Source organism: Eumetopias jubatus, unplaced genomic scaffold (assembly GCF_037043125.1).
Source record: "Eumetopias jubatus isolate StellerSeaLion01/CBP00866 unplaced genomic scaffold, mEumJub1_p1.0 scaffold_16, whole genome shotgun sequence".
NCBI lineage: Eukaryota > Metazoa > Chordata > Mammalia > Carnivora > Otariidae > Eumetopias > Eumetopias jubatus.
The window spans coordinates 91,662,040-91,682,309 of record NW_028274822.1 but is presented as its reverse complement, the minus strand read 5'-3'; the positions used below and the strand labels follow the sequence as shown (position 1 = coordinate 91,682,309).

General features: G+C 50.3%; 1 protein-coding gene across 1 annotated transcript in view; it reads left to right on the top strand.

Annotated features, from left to right (window-relative positions):
* Positions 1-20,191: 20,191 nt before the first annotated feature.
* The window catches only part of TMEM132D (transmembrane protein 132D), a 547,747-nt gene continuing 547,668 nt past the window's right edge, over positions 20,192-20,270 (top strand). Inside the window, exon 1 of the mRNA XM_088019389.1 lies at positions 20,192-20,270. Within this exon, the coding sequence (XP_087875515.1) occupies positions 20,192-20,270 (79 nt within the window).

Sequence of the window (20,270 nt, the reverse complement as noted above, 5' to 3'; positions counted from 1 at the left end):
GTCCAATCAGAATGAGGCTCAGGGCTCTGTAAGCGCCAACAGAGAAGATTCTGAGCATCCTACACCTGAATCTGGGGGGACATGAGCCTAAGGTGCTCCCAGGAGAGGGCCAGGCTGGGGATGGAGTCTGCACCCAAGCACAATGGAGAGGGGGAGAGAGAGAAATCAGATTCCCATGACATCATCTGACTTGACCTTGAGCCCCCTGGAAAGCCAGCTCCTAGCCTTTCCAGTTATACTGTCCAATAGGTTACTGTGTTCTTCACCTCAGCTTGGGTTGGGGGGTGAAAGTATCATCTCTAAGTGAAAGATCAAATGGCCAAAAGTTCATGTTTGATGGGTAGCTTGAGTTATTTGCCTCGTACAAAGGAGGAAAGACGGCCCATTTACTTCTACGTGATTCTTGCGCTAAGGATTAGGAGAGAGTTTTGCCACCTGCCATTTGCAATCCTGCCCCTTGAATTCACTGAGAGACCTAAGCATGGATGTCAATGTCCTTCTGGTGTTGTTTGGACAACACCAAGACACAGCCATCAGGCAACAATACCCAAATCTAAGTTTGCTTTCTCTGTAACTAGTAGGTGACATTAAGCTCTAGTTTCTCAAGACATGAGGGAGAAGATAGTGGCTTCAGAAGGAAAAAAGTGGTCATCTTCCTTCCTCCCTCTGTGATACGTTCTCATATTTCTCCCTTATATATATTAATAATATTAATTAATTATGATTAATTATATAATAATAATTACAATACACAATAATAATTACAATACACAGTAATAATTACATCATTGACGGCATTGTAAGTATAATTAATTTTCATGATTTCTCTCCTCTGCTAGAATATTGACTGCATAAAGACACAGTTATGTAATATTGGTTGATGCTTTTTCCCTTGTCCAGCGTAGGACCTCAGGAATAATTTGGTGCAGGAATGAGGAGACTAGGCTCAGAGATGCTAAGGAACTTGCTCAAGATCGCACCCTCAGCGAATAGTGGAGCTGGGCTGGAATTTCCCCCTCATAACCCCTGTGGAGTGAGGGTGTAAAGGACAAGGGACAGAACATCACATGAGGTAGAAGTTGACCCCAAGCAGTGGTGGAAATTATGGTAGAGGAGAAAGGCGCTGGACCAGATTCTCCATAAAACTGATAGAGTGTCTTAAAGGTCAACACTTAAGAGACACCAGGATGGGTGGGGAATTTGCTGGTGTGAGCTTTAGCAGGGAGAAGTTTTCTGTCTGAGCACAGGAGAGTAAGGGTCCAGAGGAGACAACCATTAACCAGGTGATGCAGGACACCCGTGGAGGGTCCCGGATGGGGGGGGGAGATCAGCGCCCTTCCGGAAGGAGTGAGGGCCCAGGGCAGAAGAAGCCTTAACAAGGCATTAGGAAGTACAAGGGAGTAAGTTCCCACAGGAAGAGACAGGTGAGTCTGTACAGTAGGCAGAGTCTGCTCAGGAAAACCGTCTACACCCAGTACTTGAAAGGAGGACGTCACTTGGGGCAGCAGTTAAAATTGTTGCAGAGGCAGAAACACCAATGGGAGAGTGGCGAGGAACCCAGAGGAACAGCTAACATTCTAGAGCAGGGGACACGGAGTGAGGTGACGGTCCTGAGGCCACCTGGTGAGAACAGGTGCCATGGGGACACCTTTCCTGCCACCCGCGGCCCCTATGGGCTGACCCCGTCAGAAACCAGGTGGCTAGGGGTCTTGAGAGAAGTAAACTTCAAGGGTCAAGCCTCACTGATACAAGAGAGCAGGGGAGGAGCTGAGACTGGATGGGAGGCAGGGAGGAGGGATGGAGGGCAGCAGGGAGGGGGAGAGACCACAGCAGTGCCTGGAAAGGCTTGAAATCAGTCCTCTGCTTGAAAATAAGGGGCGTGGATGAAATGGATGCAATTAAAGATAAATTACTTTTGAAATTTTCATTATTCCAAATGTTTTGTTCTTAGATATTAATTACATTAAAAAAGAAAATGTAGTGTTATGATCATACATTATTAAAATATAAACAATGCCCCCAGGAATCTGAATTTCCTTCTTTTCTTACTTAGCTGAGAGCCCCTAAGCTTTTGGGATGCAAATGTTGTTTATCCAACACATTAGGCAAAGCAATTCAAATTATTTATTAATGGTGCTTATTTAATTTGATATCTTGGGTGTTTTCTGTGCATGTCTGATGTCATTTGGGAAACAGATCTTTGTTTATCATTTTTATTCCTATAAAACAGATTTGAGAGTGAATTATCCATGGAATTGCTTAATTCTATGGGAGTTTGATGATGCTGGGGCCGTGTCATCCCCCCCCCCTATTGGGACTGCCAGAAGTCAATTAGCCATCCCTAAATGAAATACAACAGATATCTCATTACCAGTCAGATTAATATTTGGTTTTTTTCTAGATTCCTTTTCATTTATGGTAATAGCTTTTGTTAAGATAAATGATCTTACAGATGCTTTGAAATCCATATGTGGCTTTTTTTAAAGCAAATGAAAGATGACCATAAAATTGTTTCATATAAAAAACTTTCCCTGGTGGTAAGCTGTTTGAGTGCAGGAAGCATGTTGTAACCCTCTTTTTAGGAACTGGTTTTAGAAACTGGTTAACATTTACGGGGTATAGACTATGTGTAAGAGACTGTGTATGAGGGTTATAAATATGACCTGATCAAATTCTCTCAATAGCATTGTGATTTAGGGGTTGAGAAAGAGGTCCAAGCTCACAATTGGCCCTGGCCATTGCAAATCCTGTTATTTTAACCATTGATAATCTCCCCTGAATCTACCATAGCGACTAACAAACCGTAAGTACCAGGTAAAACTTATTTTGTGAGTGAATGAAAAAATACAGCAGTAGAGAAGCTGTTTCAGAGCTACTCCTGAAGAAAGGTACAATGTCACCTGGTGATCATATAATCCGTTTTGTTTTTAATGTCCACGGGCAATTTGGTGGTTTGTTAGGACTCTTGGTTGCAAATGACAGCATCCCAACTCAAACTTACTTAAGCAAAAAAAAAAAAAAAAAAGAATCTGGTTCCTGTCACCATAGAGGGGAGGGGAAGTGTCCGCTTCAGGCACAGCTGGATTCAGGTACTCACACGATCGCCTGATCGCCTTTCATCACTAAGCTCTCCATTCTTCTGCGCTGTTTCCATTCATGGGCAACATGTCCCCATGTGGTGCTGAGACACAGATAGCTTGAATCCACCTCCTAATCTCTTGGTGCCTCTTCTGGGGGCTCCAGCAAAAGACCCAGGAGGAGTTTTGGTCCACTGTGACCATGTCGTGTGCGAGGAGCATGATGCTCTGACTGTCCACCCCCCAGGGCCATTTGCCCATCTGAGGACCAGGGCTGAGGTCAGCACCCCCCACACTGCTTGGCCTGCCTGGGGGGAGGTGTGCAGTCCACAAAGACTCCAAAGATTTTCATTCCTGAAGACAGGAGAACGGAGGGCAGGCAAAACACATAAATGTTCACTTGTTGAACTTTGAGAAAGGTGTTTAAGATGCTTGTCACTTCTGATTATATCTTCTGCTCTCAATGTCTGAGTCACTCTTCCAGAAGATTCCGGCATTCTCCATTGTCTTTGTGTCAAGCTCCAGGTAGGAGGCCTGGGGTGTGGGCAAGGAACTGTCTTACTTCTCTTTGGTTTCATGTGCTCGGCATGTGATTCACCGCAGCTGATGTTCTTCAAACAGGTGAACGGGAGCCATGACGAAATCCCGGACTTGAGGTGTTTTTTTTTTTCTTTCTTGTCATTTCTGCAACTATCACCGAAAGACTTGAAGACATCTTAGGGGAGAGAAGGAGCTGTAGCTACACAGCAGAGAGCCTTTCTTCTTCCCCACCTGCTTCTCGGGGGCAAGATGCTACTATCACCCCATTTCTGAGCCGGTTGATGACAGCACACAGAAATACCTTTACCACAGGTGTTCAGGTTGACAAAGAAACATAATATGTACAGGTAAACAGGCAGCCCAGAGAATCTGCCTTTTCCTTTGGATTCACCCCCTTTTACTACGAAACCTGAATCTGTTCTTTCTCTGCAGTGGGCCTTCCTTTGCTGCTCAGTTCATGGGGCAGGTGGAAGATGCATGTCCACCTCATGATTCAGTTTCCGACCCCACGGAAAGCTCTCTGACCGGTCTGGCTTGTGACGGTCTCCTCCCCACCGTCCAGCCAGCAGTGGCCACGAGAAGGTCTCCTGTCGTACCCACAGAACTGCCAGGAGCCCCCACCGTAGGGAGAAGCAAAAGCAATCTTTGGGCCATTGCTGATACTCGTGCACGGGAGGGAGCGGGGTGAGGAGGAACGGTGGAGGGAGAGGAAGCAAGAAGGAGGAACCGAGTGTGTTCGGGACTGAAGGTCTCCAGGGGAGCCTTGTCCCCAGCTGACGGGGTGGCAGGAGAACCTGCTGGGCCCTGAGACAGGGCAGTGAGTGAGAAAGTGGCCCGCCTTATTCACGAGGCTCCCTGGGCTAGCCTGCAGGTGCTCACTGCTCTCATAAACCACCATTTCCACAAAGCCATTCTCCACACGGATTAAGAGCTCCCAGGATAGAAGGCTACTTTCCTCTGAAGCAAATATCACCTCAACCCTATTTGCCAGGGAATGAGGAATAAATAACTGCACTTGGAAACGTAAATGCATAATAAATGAAATAAAAACGGCAATAGGACTCAGCTTACCTTCTGAGCTACCTCTTTATTTTAATGAAAGCTTTTCTATCGCACCATTTACCAGCCATGTGTCCAATCACTATGGAACCTTAATAATGTAACAAGATCCCACAGTGCTCTCTGATGACACTTGTAAATTTGGGGGGGGGTTACTTCTTGTTAGACTAAGATTAAATATGGCTCTGAGAATTCTGCAAGAGGGATCTAGAAGGAAAAGCTTTATTTCTGCCATGGCACAAGAAATGGCTCTAAGTCTCAGCAACACACAAAACGCCTCCGTTGTGATGAGCCCCTGCTGCACCGCAGTGGAGTGCATGACTTGGAACAGAGCACTTGCTTTTAATGAGTAACCTTATACATCTAAGGGTAGCGGACTCCGAAGAGCAAAATGCTTGCTGTTTGACTGGCTTGCCAAATATTAAACAATTGCAAATGGGGCACCTGGGTGGCTCAGTTTGTTAAGCAACTGCCTTTGGCTCGGGTCATGATCCTGGAGTCGCGGGATCGAGTCCCGCATCGGGCTCGCTGCTCAGCGGGGAGTCTGCTTCTCCCTCTGACCCTCCTCCCTCTCATGCTCGCTCTCTCTATCTCATTCTCTCTTTCAAATAAATAAATAAATAATCTTTAAAAAAAAAACAATTGCAAATAAGATAGACTCAGCATACGTCCATCATTGTGATTCCTCGAGATTACATCGAGGCTGATGCACAGTGGAAATGGTGACATATGGCCTCATAACCTCTACGATCTCATGAACACGGCTCCACATTTGTAAGTTCCTGTGTGCCATTGGCACTTCCATTCACGGGGAGAACCAGGCAACTCTATCCCTGGCATTGGGATGGAGGAGAAGAGAATTACATCCTCACCCCACCCCACAGAGCACAGTGATTTCCAGGTCGATGAGAGTTTAATTAAGAAAATGAAACCAAGAAAGTAGGTGTGGTTAGTTTTCAGTTTTGACTAGAAAAACACACCCCCACAGACCATAAATACAGTTAAGAAGCTAGTGAACCACGGGGGGGATTATTTGCTACGAACGACCAAGCTTTCACGTCTTCTAAAGGATGCTTGCCGGCCACCCTGGAAGACTCACACTCGATGAAAGTAATAAGTAGGCAAGTGACACCAAGGACTAGAAAGTGACAAACTTGATGCTTCCTGGTGGCAACAATGACAAATAAAGGCAGAAACAACTTAAAACAATGAGATACAACTTTTCGACTCTAAAATGGCAGATCACTTTAAAAATAGTAGCACCCTGATCTTCTGGTAGACCGCATCCTCCAATGGGGCACTGTTGGTAATTCTGGAGAATTCTTTGTGGACAATGAGTGTCTTGCATCCCAGCCTTCTACCCTCCAGATGTCAGCCACCGTCTCCCTCTGCTAGTGACAGTGAGAAATGTCTCCAGACAGTGCCAAACATGCCCCCTACCCCTGGGTGCCAAAGTTACCCACTGGGTTAGAGTATGAGAAAATTTGTAGTCTCACACATTTCTGGCAGACAGGATAGATTGGTCCCAGGGTCCTGGGATCGAGCCCCGCATCGGACTCCCTGCTCCACGGGAAGCCTGCTTCTCCCTCTCCCCCTCCCCCTGCTTGTGTTCCCTCTCTCGCTGTCTTTCTCTGTCAAATAAATAAATAAAGTCTTAAAAAAAAAATATCTATCCAAAGGCTTAGGACGTACATCCTCTTTTATGTAGCAATAAACTCATAGTATTTATCCCAAGGAAAATTTCTGTGCCCTAAGATTTTATCTACTATAATGTTCACAGCCTTGTTTATAATTGCAAACAATTACAAATCATAATCTCCAACAGCAGGGATTGGGTGGTTGTTGAAGAAGGTCATGTCACTTCTGGAATCTCTAGAACTGTGACAACCATGACAAAATGTGCACAAAATGTCCAGCCATAAAACAGTAGTAAGTGTGTGTGGGAGGAGAATGGGGTACAAATGGGCATAGACAAACTCCGCTAGGACAATTAGCAAACCATTTTGCTGGATGGCAGATGATGGCTATATCTAGTGCGGTAACAAGCCCCAGACTTATAGCTGAAAGCAACACTGTTGCTTTCTATGAGTCAGGAATTCGAGAGCAGCTAGGCTGGGTGGTTCTGGCTCAGGATATCTCAGGAGGTTGCCATGAAGACATTGGCTGGTGCTGTGTCATCTGAAGGCTCGTCTAGGGCTGGAGGATCCACTCCTAGAATGGCTCACGTGCATCCTTGTTGGAAGGAGGCCTCAGTTCCTAGCCCCCTGGTCCTTTCCGTGGGGCTTCTTGAGGATTTGTTCAAAGCAGGTATTCCAAGAAGGTGAGAGCCAGGGGGAGTTGTGATGTCTGTGGAGATCCAGCCAGGGCAGTCACACACCATAACTTCTGCCCCCTTCCAGTCATTTGAGGTTGTGACTGTGCGCATCCAGCATTTGAGGGGAGGTCAGACAAGGATGGGACAGATGGCATCTAAGTCTTCAAGGGAGAGCTCACCAGGAACACAAAGGAAGAGCCTCTCTGTCCAAAAACGTGGAAGAGAATATGCAAAAGCGTGGGGTTGAAAAGAGCCTGATAAACCCACGGGGCTGTTTTTGGAGCATTTGAAACTCAGAATATGTGGAATAGAGGAGGGGGAGGAGGTGCGGTGCGAGAGGAGGCTCACATGAGGGGTTGGGTGGCGTTGTCCAGAAGCCCTCAGAAAGCAAGAAATGATTTTCAGCAGGAAAAGAACACAGTCAGGTCATACTTTAATAACATGACCCTGCAGACCATGGGGCCAGGGGAGGGAGCAAGGAACACAATTGAGAGAGCCCTGTGATAGCCCTCAGAGAGAAACAGCGCGGACCCCGGCCTCGGCAGTGGCGTGCAGGGGAGGAGAGAGAACACTTCATGTTCAGCACGAAGGACCAGTGGAGTTCCACGACTGATTCCACGTGGGGCTGAGGGAGGGCTAGCCCTGGGGGAGACTTCCACGTCTGTGAGCAGCTGGGGAATGGTCAAGGCCATTAGTAGAGATGAGAAGGGAAAGAGGAGAGAGGGTGTATGTATCTTGTGACATTACAGAAAAATTAAAGTTTAATTGTCCAAAGAAGATGCCCAACAAGCAGCTGGGAATTCAGTGTGGGTCTCAGGAGTGATTTCTTGGGTGGACATGGTTGCTGGTTGAAGTGGTCGTGTCGCCAAGCTGCCAAGGAGAATACATGGAATTGAAGAAGACTATATCCCTAGAGGATACAGGAAGAGGCGGGAAGAGAAACAGAAACCCACAGATTAATACTGACGGCAAATCACGAAAGGAGAAGAAACCCAAAAATATGGTCACAAAACAACTGGATCACAGGCTCAGGAGGAAGGAAGTGAATGAATTATTTCTCTAATAAGACAGATGAGAAATTCAACACATCCTTGAGATTTGTAATTAGCAGGCCACTCTCAACGTACTGGAAACGGGTTTCACGGATTGATGGGAAAAAGATACATCACAGCCGGCTGAACAATGGAAAATCTATTTAGGATTGGCAGACAAAGATGTTTCAACAGAAACCCTGGATCCTAACAATTAAGGATAAATGATTATTTGTACCCTATGACCCATTAATGAAGGAATTTTCTACTCATCAGAAGATTTAACATTAGACACACGTAGAGATTAATGACAAAATGAACAATCAAACTTTAATACTTGTAGTGGCGACCGTAGCTTTCAAAACCAATGGAATGTCGTTGCTCCTCGAGGGAACTCGAGTATTGATGCAAACTGATGCCACTCACAGATGGGACAAGCACAAGAGGAAAAAGCTAGCATTTATTGAATAATTCTTATGAGCCAGAAATGTTACGTATCTTGTTTCCCTTCACTCATCCTTGTCACTGCAGGCTCCACGGGTTCCTGAGAAAAATAAAACCATGGACATTGATGCTCAAATTTATTGGCTTTGAGCTTTCCTCTTACTTATCATTACCTCTCTGCCTGGGTGTCATCTCTCGGGAAGGCTTGGAGACATCATTCAGTGGAAACCCGTCTCCAAACGGCTCAGGCAAAATGGCAACTCACTGGCTCACATTATAAAGCTGCTTGAAGTGTAGGCACGGTTGCCGTGTTGAGACCAGCTGGAACCAGGCTCTCAGATTCGCATGGGGTTCTCTCTTTCACTCTCTAAATGTTGGCTTAATTCTATCAGCTGTTTTCTACTTGAAAATTCTCAGGGAAGTTATCGGCCTCTGAGTTCCACATTCACCCGCTGGACCGGCCACTGCTGCTGAGGGAAGAGCTAGTACGGTGGGTCCAGTATAGACCACAAGCCCAATCCTGTGTCTGGGGGTTTACAGCGAGGTGCTGGGAAGACACATCTATGACCATCCCTGCAAACAACTTCCCAACTCTACCATCAGAGGCTTGCTCAGAAAACCTTCCCGGCCAGTTCTGCCCCCTTCACCACACAAACCAACCTGCGCAAATAGATGCTTGTATCTCAAGCATCCCCTGCCAGTGGTCAAATCTATTCTAAGAGACAGAGGTTTCGGCCATTTGGGGGCACCAGACACTCTGCCCTTTATATACTGTGCTTTGCAAGACTGGAGCTTTAAACATGTGTGTTTGGTGGGGTGGAAGTCAGGAGGAGGAAACAGAACTTGGTTTATTATCCTGTTCATCTGACGCTGGAATCAATAATCCTGAGCCTAAATCCCTTCAGCTGGGAGAAGTCAAGGCTGTGCCTGATGTATGTGGTTGACGGTCTGTGGTGGAGCAGCAGAACGAGCGGGCACTGGGCTCGTCTTGACGTTGCCACGGTTTCGATGTGCAACTTTGAGTCATGGGAGCATTTGTGTCTTGATTTCTTCATCTGCACAGTGAGGAGGAGGCTCCCAGAATTTTTCAGTGTTTATCTTCTTGGACGTTCTTGACTGCTCTCAGGCACATGGCTGCTCATTCTTCCCTTCAGCAGAGCAGGTGCACAGGGCTTGTGCTATGTTTCGATGCCCACAGGACATTCTCTTTCAATGATGTCTCTGTGGTTTTCCTCGGCGAAATAGCACCCCCCCAGTACATGTGGTTTGGGTGGGTTCAACACCTCCACGCAGCTCAAATCTAATTCAGCTGGACCGTCCCCAAACTCTAGTGACAGGAATTAGCAGAGGGCCTCTGGCCTTATTTGAGATGTCAGTCAGGCCGGGAACCATTGTTGGAACAATCAGAAAAAAGGAGTCAGCAGAGATGTCAACACTCAGGAAAGCCGAGTTGGGAAGACGGAGAGAGGCTAGGGCCATTTGACCACCTGGATCCAGCCATTCCTGAAGGATCTACTTGAAAATTGTCAGTTACTTGGATCCACGAATGACCCAGGAGCTGGGGTGAGTTGGTTTCTTCAACTTGCAAGTTAATGGGTCAAAACTAATACAGGACGGGAACCATTTGTGGCTTCTGAATCCTGCCTGCCTAGGGCCTGGCAGACTATAGGTGTCTAATTAGTGTTTATGGAGCTGAGCTGCAATGAACAAGGGGCTACTTTGCTCCTAGCAAGTGTTCTGGTAACTACTGTTGCTTACCAAACCACCCAAACTTAGTGGCATAAAAGAACAACATTTTTTTTTTTTTTAAAGATTTTATTTACTTATTCATGAGAGACGGGGTGGGGGGAGAGAGAGAGAGAAGCAGAGGGAGAAGCAGGCTCCCAAGGAGCAGGGAGCCCGATGCGGGACTCGATCCCAGGACCTCGGGATCATGACCTGAGCCGAAGGCAGATGCTTAACCATCTGAGCCACCCAGGCGCCCAAGAACAACATTTTTAAGATTTTAGGTCACAGCAGGGTGGAGTTTTCTCTCCTTCGCCCGAACTGGGAACTCCGTTGGGGAGCCTTGAAACAGGGGGTGACCAGTTGGCTGGGGACTGGCGTTTATCCAAAGACTCCTATACTCAACATGTTTGGGGGGCTCTACTAAGGGCTTGAGACCAGACACGGACACATGGCCTCTCCGTGTGGCTCTGCGGCCCCCACCTGGGGGAGTAAGACTTCTTCCATGCACCCCAAGGCTCTATGAACAAGGGCTCCAGCACCAGGTGACACACCTTCTCTGACCTAGCTCGGAAGGCACAGGGCATCACCTTTCTGTGGGTCCCTTGTGAGGCACAAGTCGGTTTAGATTCTCGGGAAGGGGAGAGAGACGCACCCGCCGGATGGGGCAGTGTTGAGATGGCGTTGGGAAGAGCTCACGGCTGGGAGGCATGGATGCGACCATCTCTGGGAACCACAGTGTGTGCTGCAGTCAGCTCGTGAAAGGACATTGATTTGGTCAGTGGTGAGGAGAGGTTGACGTTACTGGATAAATTAAATTATCGGAATTAACAATGGATTATTTATTACTTATTCGCACTAGTTCACACGGTCTCAGTTTCCCTGCCCAGCCTGAAGGCATAGTGTGGGGAACAAGGGTACCCTGGAGGAGGAAGGGCAAGGGGCACACCTCACTGGTCTCGGAAGGCGATTGGGGGGCACCTGCACTTTCCGCCACAAGGTCAGGTGATTGTAGGCACGGGCTGGGGCTGGACTCCGGGGGGGCCCCAGTGCCCCAGCTCAGGTGAGCAGCTCGCCTTCCTGCCACCACGCACAAGTTGTATAAACACCCAGCAACACCATTTTAAAACAGCAAGTCTGACACTCAACTTGAACTCGGAGGTGCAACAGCTCACAAACAGAACCTGAAAATCTGGCACGACTAGTTCATACCCCAGTCAGCACTTTTTGCTAAGTGTGTGCACCAGCACGAAAAATCAACAAACAGAGCTTACACCTGCAGACACCTCACCGTGGAAAATTTGCGATTATATAAGGTGTCTTGTGGGTTTTTTGTTTGTTTGTTTTGGTTTTTTCCCCCCAAGCCTTGGAATTTTTATGCAGAAAAGAAAAACTTTCAGAACAACAACAACAAAAAAGCAAGTTTTTTTAAACTCCGGGATGAATAACTTTGATTTGTGGGAATTGTTTCTCTGACTTCTGGGTTACTGATGTTCTTAGAGGTCTAATGCGAGCATCATACAAACAAGACTTTCGCTTATGAGTCTGATCCCCATGGAGATCAGTTAGTATCGTGCTAAGAAAATCTGTTTCTGGCCTTGACCCTGCAGAAACACCATAAATTATGTGGATAGTCAAGTAGGGAAAGTGGACAAGGAAAAACACCACATTTTAAGAACACATTTCTGCTCCCGTAGAAAAGAATAACTAATGATTGCTCTCTGCTTGATGCCCTGTGCTAGGATGCTAGGTGCCACGTGGGTGCTGCATGTGGGTATCCTGAATCAATCCTAGGACAGCCCAACACGTTAGGTGATAGCGTCCTCTATGGTTTTGAAGATAAGGAAAAGGAGGCTCAGAGAGGTTAAGTGCCTTGGCCAAGGTCACACAGCTGTTGTCCAAATCCAAGCAGAGGCTTCCCTGTAACCCGTTCTACCCTGCTGCCTCAGAACGGCGCTGGGTGGACAGAGGAACTGGGTAATTATCAGTGTGATGAGTTTCCCACTAACGAAGCCCAGTCGGGGAAGAAAAGTGTCCTAGAATGCCTGGTTATCCTGCATTGTTCTGGGCAGTGAGAATACGCAGTGAGCAAAGCGGACAGAACTATTGCTCTCAGAGAGCTCACTCACACTCCAGGTGGGGGAGAACGCCATTAAACCAACGTAGTATTTAGTGTCTCAAGAACAGTATTTTATTTTAGTATTTAGTATAAGGTATTTCATTGTTGACAAGCAACGTGACACCCAACACAGGGTGAGGATAGAAAGCTATTATGTCCAGGGAAGGAATCTGCCGTAGAGTGGTATTGAGCAGAGACCAGAATGAGCCATATAGGTATCCGAAGGAGGGGTGCTCCGGGCGGAGGGAATGGTCTGTGCAAAGGCCCTGTGCCGGGAGCGACGCCGGTGAGTTGGGGGGAGGCAGTGCAGGTGCCTGAAACAGGAGAGGAGCAGGGGCAAGGTGGGCAGCTCACAACACCCTTGCAGAGCATCGTGGGGACCCGGGACTCTCACTGAGCGATGTGGGGCCCAGAGTGTGACAAGAGCTCATTCATGTTTCTCCAGTATTTCTCCAACCAGGCTGGACGCAGGAGCCGGCTAGTGGAGCGAGTTAGAGGATGGATGAAAGATGACCCTTTGGGAGGGAGGGACCACCTGGACTATAGCGTAACACCCTGGGGTTCGCGTGGACGCGAAGGGTTTTCCTGGAACGTGAGAAATGAGCGGGAGGAACAAGGATGGCAGCCTGACTGTCTCAAGTCTGTTCCCCCGGTGTCGCCTCCTCCAGAGCTCCGGACCATGTCGTGGGCCCCATGGCCAGCAACGTCTACGGTTTGCCATATGTGCTTCAGACAACCAAAGACACATGGCTTTCCCCTCTCGCTTCAGGTGCAAAGGTCCTGGGGCAGGGCTGTGATTGGTCTGGCTTAGGTGCCCCTCTAGACCCGTGGTGGGGGTACTCCCGGGGGGTGCACAGTCTTACAGTGGAAACACAGCAGAGCCAGAGGTGGTAACAAGGGACACAGCTGGAGAATCTGCCAGTTACTAATAAGCATCCGCTCCAGGTGGGCGCATGTGTGACAAACTCCAGTTTTGCTAGGGTGATAATTTTAGCCAAACTGTAATTTTTTGAAGGTCAATGTTGGGGAAAAATTTTTTGAAATAGTTCATAAATATGTGTGCTTAAAATGCAGATTTCTCATGACAGGTTTTCTACAAATTAATTTCCAAAGCGGTCCCAGTACAGAAATGCCAGAATAAAAAAAAAAAAAGGCAAGAAAAAGAAGCCCCAGTGACTTGAGTTTTAGTTTATTTGAAACATGGAAATGAGTCATTGCTACACGTGGACAGTCCCCGCCTTACACTTGGACTCCCTACGTAATTGAATCTGCACGCCAGGGTCTTTAAAAGGCCACAATCGTTGAGTCTATGACTTCCCCCTTTCTGGCTCTCGTTTTCTCAAATCCAGCCTGAGGGATTGCACTGGCGGCAGGGATGGCTTGATGTCCCCCCCGCCCCCAGACTCTGCTTTAACCGGGCACTGCCGTGGTCCGCGGCTCCGGTACGAGCCCATACTTCTTCCAAACTCACTCGTCTTTAAAAGGCACGTAAAATTACCTCCTCCTGGAGCAGGACCCCGGGGCTCCTCTCTCTCGTGCAGCCCTGCAAGGACCCCCCAAGGGAACCAGGGTCATGCCTTTCCTGGAGAGACCACTTGGATAATCAATACGGGCGCATAAGCTCATTTAAAAATATAACTTGACTAATTCAAACGTGACAACTTGTGTCCTTTGGTGACAGTGGGATGCGTCAATCATTGATTCTTCTCTATAGTTTGGGGAAACAGGTGTCTTGCGCTGCCATATTCTTACCACTAGGGGTCACTGCAGGCCCATGGATGCTGCCTTGATGCCCCAGGACCACAGGCCTGCACCAACTGTTCTCCCTGGATGGGAGGGAATGTTCCAGAAAGTCCCGTCTCCAGGTGCCGCTTTCCAGCCTTTTTGATGCCTTGACATCATAATGGAAACACTGATCCAGTGCCACCTATTTTTTACTGTTTGGAAGCAACAATTTTAAAATGATCTTTTCGGGATGCCTGGGTGGCTCAGTGGGCTAAGCATCTTCGTTCGGCTCAGCTCATGATCGCAGGGTCCTGGGATCGAGCCCCGCCCCCCCCCCCCCCCCCCCCCCGGGTCAGGCTCCCTGCTCAGCGGGAAGCCTGCTTCTCCCTCTCCCTCTGCCTCTCCCCCTGCTTGTGCTCGCGCTCTCTCGCTCGCTCGCTCTCTGTCAAATGAGTAAATAAAATCTTTAGAAAAATAAATAAAATGATCTTTTCAACCATCCCTCCAGCCATACACCGCCTCCCTGCCCAGTGTATCGACGTTCAGACTCAAAGCTCACTACACGGTCACAGGTCACTACTGTGGAAACAGATTTCTCTCCTGTGATGAGTTAGAACTCGATTTACAATTAATTGACCCTATTTAGTCACATTGGGTTACTGCCTGTGGATCAAGTTAGCACCAAAGACCTTTGATAAAACGAAAAACTGGCATTGAAGAATTGTTAGAAATAATGCTTTCAAAAGACTTTTGGGATGATGTGGAGATGGGGGCCCTCCATTGTGTCTTGGACCAATACATCCGGGGGGAGAGGAGGGGGCGCAAGGAGGTCTTCCCTCCCCCATCATTAGAATCTATGTTGTCGGGGGAAGTTCGCTTCTGGGAAGAAATTGGAGTGTACACATGGTTTATGCACTGGACGGGGAGGACTTTCATTAGGAGGGAAAACAGAGTTCTCCCCAGCCAGAAGTATTCCCAGCCCTATTATTTCCATTTGCTTATTCCCCAAAGCATCCTTAAATCATTTCCAAATTAGGCCATTGAGAATGTCCTCAGATTTCAGCTTTGAAGCTGTTTCGCATTCACATGGTTTACAACAACCCTCTTTGATGTTGGCAAACTCCACAAATTGCCGGCAAAGCCTTTCCCTCAGTGGCAGCTCAGACCCCTCCAGGGCAGGATCAGCTCCCCGGTGTGACCATCAGAAACACTCCTTCTGGGCAGGGCCGGGGGGCCACTTTCTCAGTGATAACACTGGGATGTGCGTGTGTGTGTCTGACTCAGGGCCTTGCTCGCTCGTCCCCTGACAGAGGCGTCTGTAAGGTCAGAGCCCAACCCTCCCCGGCCACGAGAAACACCTGCTTTTTTTTTTAAAACAGATTTTTATTTATTTATTTGAGAGAGAGAGAGAGAGAGAGAGAGAGCACATGAGATGGGGGAGGGTCCGAGGGAGAAGCAGACTCCCTGCCGCACAGGGAGCCCGATGTGGGACTCGATCCCGGGACTCCAGGATCATGACCTGAGCCGAAGGCAGTCGCTCAACCAATGGAGCCACCCAGGCGCCTGAGAAACACCTGTTTTAAGGGACTCAAGAAAGCAAACCATCTGGGTGCTTTGTTAGAAAAGCGAATGGGTTCTTTCGACACTTCGGTCTTATGGGATGGTGTCTGGGGCCCAGGAAGCTCCAATTTTCTCTCCTTTGTGGTCAGCGCTCTTGAGGACTGAAGCAGGGTTTGGGTCTTTCTCTGGATTGAGACCTTCAGACCGATGCGCGCCCCCCTCCCCCCGCCGCCAGATGTTGATGGCCCAGCCTCAGAAACGGAAGGCCCAGGTCCTGTGAGGTGCTGCTCCCGATCACTGTAGAAGGGCAGACAGCTGGCAAACAGATTTCCCGATCTGGCCTGGACCGCAGTGTCCATCGACCCCACCATCCCGTATCCTCTGCCCTGGAGAAGAGCGCAGCCCAGGGCCCGGCACGCACAGACGCCGCACAAGCCATCACTGTTGGGTGAGTAATGACCGGGGGTGTTTGTGGGCCGGAACAGAGAGGCCCGAAACTAGAGGGGAAGGTGGGAGCAGGCCCAGCCCATGGAGGGCCAGGAAGAGCCAGCCCCCCGGGCACCTGGGCTGGGTGACTGTTAGCTCAGCAGCCTCCCAGCTACCCGCATGGCCCTGTGAAGGCAGGACGGAGGGCCCCCTGGAGGGGAGGAGAGCCGGCCATGCCCCTGCCTCTTGGGCACTATAGGACCTTCAGGAATTCTGCTAAAAATATGAATCAGCTCACAGGACATGACTTCCTACTCTGGCTCCCTGATTCCCTTACCCCCACGCAAACTGGCGAGGCCCTGCCCCTGGGTCTCCGGCCAGTTCCCTTGACCTCACCTCCTCCCACCGGCCCCCTGGCTCCCTCAGCTTCAGCCAAGGCTTCTTTCTGACCCGGCAGCTTTGACACACCTCGCACGTGCTGTCCCCTCCACCGGCACGTTTATGACCCAGCTGGGCCCAGAGGGTCCTTCTCTTCAGTAAGGTCCTGCTTCTAAGGCCACCTTCTCCGAGAAGCCTTGCTGGATCTCTCTCAAGGTGAACATGACCTTGTCCGAGTTTCTTCTAGGGTCTTTCTAAAAGTATCATGTTCTTTATTTGCTCGGTCGTCATCTGCCTGTCCCCGTGAGAATATAAGCTCTGTGGTGGCATGTCCCCTTGCTAGGTCTCCGGTGCCCCCCAGTAGCAGGCATGTCATAGATACGCTTTGCGCGCAGTAAGGGATCCGTATAGATCCCTCCCCGCTGAGTACCCAGCCCGTGAGGACCACACTTCTCTCAGGAAGGCCAGGGCCTGTGGTTTGGCTGTGTGTCTCGTAGGGAGAAGGGGGATGCAGCAAACAGCTAGCCGCCCCGTCCCAGGCTCCCGTGAAGGACAAGGGTACACAAAGCCCAGGAGAGCTTTCTGCAGGGGAGGCCTGCAGCTTCTCCCCTACCGCCATGGAAGGCCCACCCCCAGCTGAGGAAGGCTAGAGGTGGGAATGCAAGGTTCATTCGAGGAGGTAAGGCATAGAGCTTCAAAGAGGACCATGTAGGCTCTGTTGAACTTCGGTACAGATCCACAAATCAGTACATTAAGGCAAACAGGGTGTGATACTATTGATCCGTTCCTCTCGGTTCGCCGAGGGGCTCACCCGGAGATGCCCTGGGTTACTTGGGAGGCTGACAGGCTGGGTTCTTAGCGTCCCTCCGAGCAGAAGGTTTCTTCTATTTTAAAAGCAAGGCACTTGCCACTGCGAACTGTTTGCGGCAAGCTTGAGCTTTCTCCCTGATGTTATGGGAGGAGAAGAGCTAGTCGTAAATACTGCCCCATCTTCCAGCACCTAAACGCCCCTTCTCCAGCACCGATGGTGTCATCCCCTTCCACACTGAGGTCCAGCAGGCTCCTTGCCACCTTGACCAGCTCCCGGACAAAGCCGGCACCCCGGCCCCTTGCTCCAGAGCGACCCCGCACCGCCCTACGTGAAAGCGTAACCCACACAGCACAAACACTCAGTACTATTTAATTACTCTCAAAATTAGGCTTACACATTGATTTCGGGCCCTGCAGATGAAACACATATTCTTGCAGAAAAAGCAGATTTCTTACAATTAATTTGAGAGAAACAAGGCAGGTGCTTTGGATGGGATGTCGTCCCAGAGGCACGGGGTGCAGCTGGGGACCTGGCAGGCCTGAGACGCTTCTCCGGGGCTTTGAAGGCTCGGCTCCCGCCACGATTAGTTGTGCTAATTATCCAAAGAAGATTAGATGTGTTAGCTGGAACAGCGCCCTGGAGAAGCCATTCTTGCATCTTATTTTAGCCACTGATCAGGTTTCTGGAGCTGTAGCTTCCCCAGAAGCTTCCACACCAAATAGCAGAAAAAAACTTTGCCTAGCCAACTATGCATAAGAGGGAAATAGTTGCACATTCTGGGCAGGAGCTAGAAGCTGTCAGCCAACTTTCATCCTAAGGACATAGAAAAATCTTTTGCCATGACACCCCTCCTCCAGCCCCTCCCAAAAAAGGGATATCTGATGATTGCAATTCTGGGGGGAAAAAAATCTTAATTTGATTTAGGAATATAAAGTGATTGTTTTCAATAAAGAACAGAGACCATGAATTCTAGTCTACAAATTTGGGAAATGCTAAACAAAAATTTCGACTGTGGCAACCTAGAGTTGGCGTTTAGTACAGACTTCCCCAATTTGGAGGTGAAGGGCATAATGAACTAGGCCAGGGGTCCCAGGACAAGCCACATCAGCTTCACCGGGAGCCTGTTAATGCAGAATCTTAAGGACCATCCAGATCTGCCTCATCAGAGGCTTTGGGGGTGGGCTCTGCGCCCAGCGGGCGGGGGTTTTTAACAAAGCTTCCTGAGTGATGTTAATATTTTCTCAAGTTTCAGAAGTGCTAAAATACATAATCTCTTATGCTCTTTGCTGCATTAACTCTCTATAATTTTATAGGAGACCCAAAGAGAAGAGGCCGAAGTTTAAGAAGTAAACAAAAGGAAAACAGAAAGACGGACATACATTCAGAAAAGTACATGCAGAATAAAGGAGAATTGCACATCTCAAGGAGAGTGGAAGCCAGAGACAGTCTTTTGTAGAACCACACTTGCTTGTCTGATCTTCCTTGAAACTTTGAAAGCTAAAAACTCTTAAAGCTCTGGTATATTTTCGCAACCATGGGCATCTGGAATAAAACATCTGTTGCTCTCTTAGCTGGATGATAATGACCCATTTTTACCTACTGGGTAAATTCACCTCATTTGATTTGATGGTGGTTGTTTTACAATATTTTTTAAATATTCAGAATGCTTTCGCTCTCTCTGATTTTGATCTGGTTAATTCAAAGGCTCACATGGAGCTGAAGAGTCCTTGGATTAAAATCACAGGATGATGCTTAGTGATCTCCGTTTCTGGGTTGTCTTCATTAGGGATTCAGGAAGGTATAAACCAAGAATCTTTTCTTTTTTCTTCTCAAGGCCACTTGGCCCTCCACCGGCCCATTCCCAGTTCCGGAGGGGCCAGTGGGGGGCAAGATGGAATTCTTTCAAGATCTCTGACTTGGTGGCCATTCCGGGATCGGGCCTGGGGGCCGGGACGGCGTTTCTGAGGCCCTCCTGTTCGGAGCTAGTCCGGGAAGCCCAGGGCGGGCTGAAGGACCCTCCGCGGCGACCTTTGTGTCTACTGGCCGGGGGACTCGCCCTTCGCGGGAGGTCGGGGGAGGAAAGGAAGGCAAATGGCCGGCTCGCCACCTGTTGGGGAGTGGGCACCTAGGTCGCGCCGCTCTGGCCTGCCGGGTTTCCAGCCGCCTCCCGGCAGCCCCTCCCAGCCGCGCCCGCGGGGCCGGGGGCGGAGAGGGGACGGCGAGGGCGGGGCGGGCGGGCTTTACTCCGCGGATTGGGGCTCACGGCTGTCACTCCGAAAGGGTGGGGCTTTTCAAAAAAAGACAAATTCGGAAGGCAAAGCCCCCCAGCCGCGCAGGGCACGGTGGCGCTCGGCTCCGCGCCGGATGCGGTCTCGGCGGAGCGGGGCCACCGCGCGGGTCCCCGAACCGGCGGGCGCTCTTCCGCGCGCCGGGGCCGTGTCTCCCCAGCCGGCCGTGCGCTCAGCGCGCCGGGGCCGCGGGCGGGGGCCGGAGCCGGGCGCGCGGGGGCGGCACCGCCAAACTTCGGGCGCGGGCGGCATGGGGACCGTGCGCCCGCGCGCCCCGCGCCACCCCGCGCGCCCGGTCTGCCCGCCAGGGGCCCCCGCGCCGCCGCCGCCCGCGCCCCGGACGCCGCAGCCCCGCCGCCCCGCCGCCCGCGCGCGCTAGCCGGCTCCCGCGCTCCCGAGGCGCCCCTGGCCCGGCAAGCAGGAGGGCCGACCCCGCGCGGACTCGAGCGAGGCGCCCGGCGGGGGCGAGGGGTGGGGTTTGCGGCGCGCGCCGGCCTCGGGGGAGCGAGTCCGGAGCCGCGCGCGGTCGTCGCCCGGCCGGTCATGGGCTGGCGGGCGGAGGGCGCAGGGCCCCGCGGCTGCTCGCGCCCCTAGCCGCGCTCGCCTCGTGCAGCCCGCTCGGCCCAGGCCTGGCGACCGCTGGTCTGCGCCCCGACGGCGCCGGGAGCAGAGGAGCCGCGCTCGGGTCTCCGGGATGTGCCCGTCTGAGATGGGGACGCCGTGGCACCACTGGTCCCCCGTGCTCATCAGCCTGGCCGCCCTGTTCTCCAAAG